We start from the raw sequence: 5874 nt of genomic DNA on the forward strand, positions 1-5874 counted from the left end.
CAAAGTAAAGAACCATTTTGCCGCAAGGTGTCCCGAGATTTTTTATGAAGTTGGAATACGAAATAATGAACGTGGTATATATAATGAACATAGTGTATTTGTTGACTCTGTAATGATAGATTCACTAGTAAATGGGCATAGTGAATTTAAAATAAGTGCAAAATCAATCAAAGAACTAACAAATTCTATTGATGAAGTAAATAAGGATATTCACAAGGTAAGTGAAAAATGGGTGAAAAGTATTACAATGTATGTAAACAATAAGTCTTTCAAGGTTGATTTTAAGTTAGATACTGATGCAGAAGTAAATATTTTGCCTTTCTATGTTTTAAATAATGTTAAACTTATGCCTAAACTTAATGAAACTGATTTGTTCTTAACTGCATATGGTAATTTTAAGTTAAAACCAAAAAGTACTCTCATAATTAATTGTTCAACAGAAAGGCTTAAAAATGTACCTTTACAGTTTTATGTTCTTGATGTAAGATCTAAGCCTATATTAGGGTTAACAGCTTGTTCTGCATTAAAGCTAATTGAAAGGATTGATTCCTTAAAGTGCAATATCATTAATAAAAATGATTTAATTGCTCAGTATAAAGATGTATTTACAGGTACAGGGCAATTTCCTGACGAACCATATCATATAACCCTCAAAGATGATGCAATACCAGTAATAACCCCCCCCCCCAAGATGTGTTCCTCAGGGTTTACAGCCTAAATTAAAAGATACTTTAGATAAACTTGAAGGAAAAGGGATAGTATCGAAAGTAAATAAACCAACCGATTGGGCTCAAAGTTTGATTATAGTTGAAAAACCTAATGGGAATCTTAGGTCCTAGAGATCTAAATAAAGTAATTAAAAGGGAACACTATCAAATTCCTTCTCCAGATGATATAATTAGTAGGTTAGAAGTTAAGTATTTTCAGTTGTAGATTTAAAAGATGGATTTTGGCATGTACCACTAGATGAAACTAGTTATGAACTACGTACATTTAATACCCTTTATTGGAAGATATAAATTTAATAAAATGCCATTTCGAATATCCTCCGCCCCAGAAATATTTCAGAAAAGAAACCAAAAATTATTTCGTAATATTGAGGATGTGGAAGTTTATTTTAATAATATCATAATTGCAGGATCTGATAAGGTTACTCATGATATATTCTTGAAAGAGTTAGGTCTCTAAATATAAAATTTAATTCTGGTAAATTACAATATAGGGTACTGGAAGTCAAATATGTACGTCAAATTATTTTGGAGTCGGGTGTAAAAACCGATCCTAGTCGTATTAAAGATATTATTAATATACTAACACCAAAATCAAAAACTGAAGTAAGGAGGTTGTTAGGAATGTTAACAACCTTTTGTCAAAATTCATACCTAATGTATCTAAAGTTACTGCTCCTTTAAGAGAAATCATTCAAGAAAAGGTAGAATTTAATTGGGGAGAGACTCGGAAGAGTCATTTAACATCAAACAACTGCTAACTAAAGCTCCAATTTTTTTCAGCAGTAATGAGGATACAATTATACAGTATGATAGTTTGAAGGATGGCCTAGGTTCATGTCTAGTTCAAAAGGGTAAGCCTGTATCATTTGTGTCTCACAGCCTGACTAACAGTGAAAAAAAAACTATGCACAGATCGAAAAAGAGCTATTGGCCATAGTATTTTCTTTTGAAAAGTACTACAATTTTGTTTATGGATGAAAAGTCACAGTACAAAGTGATCATAAGCCTTTAATGGCAATTGTTAAGAAACCATTGCATAAACTCTCTTCTAGAATGCAAAGGATGATCTTAAAATTACTAAAGTATGATTTTGAGATAAATTATGTTCCAGGAAATCAAATGCTTTTTGCTGACACTTTGTCACGTGCATATCCTGTGAATGAAACTATAGTGATGATCCTGAAATGTTAAATGTTGTTCACATTATTTCAAAATATTTGCCTATGAGTTTGAAAGATTAGTGGTGCAATTTAGGAAAGAAACTGAATCAGATCCAGATTTGCAAATAGTTATGAAATATATTAAAGAGGGTTGGCCTAAATGTTACAAAAAAGTAGATAGTAGTGTAAAAACATAGGTTAAAAATGATGTTGATATTAATGACGAGTTGTTATTTATTAATGAAAAATTAGTTGTACCTTATGGTTTGAGAAAAGATATGTTGCAGTTAATTCATGAAGCACATTTTGGAATTGAGAAATGTAAAAGTAGAGCCCATGAAATTTTTTACTGGCCAGGTATAGCAAATGACATTGAGCAGCTTGTTTCCAAATGTGAAAAATTCAGAAAAAAAAATCAAAAAGAACCTCTAATGCAACATGAAATTCCAACTAAACCATTCAAAAAAATTGCCCTTTAAATCTTGCAATCTGGTAATCAAAATTACTTAGTAGTTATCGATTATTACTCTAAATGGATTGAGGTTTCTGACATAAAAGATAAGACAGCAAATGAAATTATGATAATAATTATAATTAGATTAAATTATGATAAGAAATATATAAAGAAATTATGATAAGATATAAAATATATAAAGAAATTATGATAAGTTAAAATGCATCTTTGCCAGGTATGGTATTGCAAATGAAGTCGTTTCGACAATAATCCCTGTAATAGCTACTTATTTAAGAAATTTGCTGAAGATTGGGATTTCAAACTTAAATTTAGTAGCCCCAGATATCCTCAAAGTAATGGGCTGGATGAGAAAGCTGTAGGAATAGTGAAAAATATCATGAGAAAAGTGCAAGATCTAAGTGTAAGTTTAATGGAATATCGAAATATCCCAATTAGTGGAATAAATTTGTCTCTTGAACAACTTTTACTTAATAGAAAATTAAGAACGAAATTACCTATCAGTAATAAATTGTTAAATACTAAAGTAAACAAACCTTATTCTAAATTTCATGCACTTCAAGCTAAGCAAAAATATCATCACCATTATTATTATAATAGAACCACACAGAAACTGCCCAAGTAAAAACCTGGAGATAGTATAACCTTGTTCAACTTTAGAACTGGGCAATGGGATAAAGGTGAAATAACTTTAGAAAAGAAAGCTTCTAGATCCTATATTGTAAGAAATTCAAATGGGGAAATATTATGAAGAAACAGACTCCATATAAAATTTTCAAATTCACCTTACAAAGTTAATAGATTATGATGATATATTAGTAGATAAAAAGAAAAATTCCAATGGAAGCCTTGAAAAATCTTTCGGTTAATCTTCGGATTATGGTAACTTGGCGATCAACCCTGCTAGTTTTTTTTTTTTTTTTTTTTTGGACGCCATTTTGTTTTTACGAAGTAAAGGCATGTTTTTTTCCAACAATCTGCTAGCCGAATTATGCTTATGCTGGAACTTTTATGGAGTGCTTAAACATGACGAAGATTAGGTGCGAAATTGGAAGAAAGTGCAGAATCGCCCACTGCTTGGTGCGTTTTTAAGAATTGCACATACACGGTATCCATGTACATGTCGACCTATTTTCACTTAAAAAAACATCCCAGAATTGCACAAAAATGGCATTGCGCACACTCTTGACTTTATCCTTGTACACTGCTAAAGTCCTAGCTAGTAACCTTTATCGCCTTACAAAAATGTCACCAAACTACCTGTTACCATATTCCAAAGATTAGCCAACTTTCTGTGCCTATTAATATAGGAAATAAACAAAATAATTTGTCCAATAATACAGTAACAAGAAATGGATGGTTAATTAGACAACCTTCAAGGTATAGAGACTTTGTCATAGAATAAAATAATGTAACATATTGCTTATATCATTTTTATGTAACTTTGTTTATTGTATGACATATTGTGAATGTACTTGTATTGATGTTATTTATCATTTTCATTATTGTTTATAAATTGGAGGAAGGGATTTGATGTATATTTAAAATAACTATAACTGTAACAGCGTTCATGCTATGCTATTCCGTTGTAATGCACGTGTTGTCGTGCTAGCTTAATGTCATGCGAACTGTGTTTAAAAATAATAAAATTTTGAAATTATTTGAGCCATACTCATTAGTTAAGTCTACTTTAAAAGTACAGAAATTATTAAGTGGAACAAACTACACAAGAAGTTACAAATGCATTTTTATCTGTCAACACTGGTGGATGATTCATCAAAATTTTACACTCATATAACTGTGAAATAACAAAGGATACAAATTTTAGATAACAATACAGTTAACCTCAAATTTCCCAAAGGCTTATTCTCTTTTCACTTGATATATGGCATTAAGGGGAAAAAACCCGCAATATTTCTCTCAATATCAATTATCATTTTACAAGCTAGATGATGGCATGATTCTCTCAGAAACTTTATATTGTCAGATAAAATGAAAGTAAATAATATTAATGTAAAATCAACTCAAATGATATAGCATAATTTTTAATATTTACAGAAAGTTTAAAAAACTATTATGCATAATTCTTGTGCTATGAAATATATGCTATTTACACTGATATCATTTGGAAAAATTAATCCTTCATACTATTACTGAGTAATCAGTTCACTTGATTTAATGATATATAATAATATTCAGCGGAAAAACATGCTAGTTTTTGGACGGCTACAAGGTATAGAATTTCTCATTCTCAGTCGTCTCACTGCTTCACGAAGATGCTTTGGTTGCAATGGACCAGTTTCACCATTACTTTCAGCAACATCTAATGCTTCTTCTACAACTTCACCAACAAATACTTTAGCTATTCCAGAAACGGCAATTACAACATTTTGTGAAACTGAACTACCAGTAATTGATTGCATTAAACGTTTAATTGCAGCTTTTGGAAATGCTGATCTGCGGTACATTTCATACCGGTTTAACTGGTCCTCTGAAAAATTCGAAACTAAAACTTGCATTCTCTCACGTTCCTCTTCTTCCATTTGTTCCTTAGTTTTAATCTGTTGAGCGTCTCCGGGCAAGTTTGTATCATCACTGTCAATATCAAGATGAACAGGAGATGATGGATCCTTTTCGTCAGCAGTTACATTGCTTGGAGGAGCCGGTAACATAATCGAACACGAAGCATTTTGATCATTGTCCTCAATAGCAGAATCTTCATCATAATCATCATCTTCAGTTTGATTTGAAGTAAAGGAATTTTTTGGAGTATCATCAGTATTTGAAATATTCATGTCAGCTTTAGAGTTTGAACTATCTGAATGAAGAACATCTTCATCAAAACGAAGTCTTTTCACAGGAGGATTATCAGAACTATCTGGGGAACCATCCATTTTTTGGGGGGGAGGGGGTTCACTAATATAAATTATCTAAAACGCGTTTGAGAACATTAAAAGTTTGCTTCCGCAGTACTTCAATTTTCACTTTTTTTTAACAGACAAAAATTATGTCATTTATGTAGAATAACGATATTATTTTATCAATAGTTTTCGAAATGAAATTACACAATGAATTACCCTCCTGATGCAGACGCATGCAAACAGATCAAATGTAAACACTGGCGCGAAGGTAGAAGTAGAAGTCATGAATTCCTTAGCGATGGAGACATAGGGGCGAATTCAAGTGCACGCTTGTCATGGTAATCGCACTTGCATTGCAAAACCGAATTCAAGTGCAACGCTTTTCGGACACGCCTACTGAAAATACGTCACTACCATAGAGGAATTTTGCGGCTACTCCTGACCTGCCGCAAACTCTTAACAGCGACTGTAAACAAGATGGCTGAAGTGATTTTGCTCAGACGTTTAAGAAATCGGAGAAATGCTGATCGAATCCCTTGGCATTTAAGAGACAGTTGTAATGCTTTTGAAATGGTGGAGCGTGAATTCATCAGTTGATTCAGATTAAATCGGTTTGCTTCAATGAATTGAAACCTTTTCTGAAGGCATAT

At 31.8% G+C, this 5874-nt stretch overlaps 1 protein-coding gene across 1 annotated transcript; it reads right to left on the minus strand.

Moving 5' to 3' along the window:
- Positions 1-4093: 4093 nt before the first annotated feature.
- Taf11 (TATA-box binding protein associated factor 11) lies at positions 4094-5503 on the minus strand. Its single transcript, XM_035359841.2, has one exon. It carries the CDS (start codon positions 5255-5257, stop codon positions 4559-4561), a length of 699 nt encoding a protein of 232 aa, XP_035215732.2. The 5' UTR covers positions 5258-5503; the 3' UTR covers positions 4094-4558.
- Between the last annotated feature and the right edge of the window lie 371 nt (positions 5504-5874).

The sequence above is a fragment of the Stegodyphus dumicola genome, chromosome 3 (assembly GCF_044657685.1).
Source record: "Stegodyphus dumicola isolate Sdum_Otavi_A_Nest chromosome 3, ASM4465768v1".
Lineage (NCBI taxonomy): Eukaryota > Metazoa > Arthropoda > Arachnida > Araneae > Eresidae > Stegodyphus > Stegodyphus dumicola.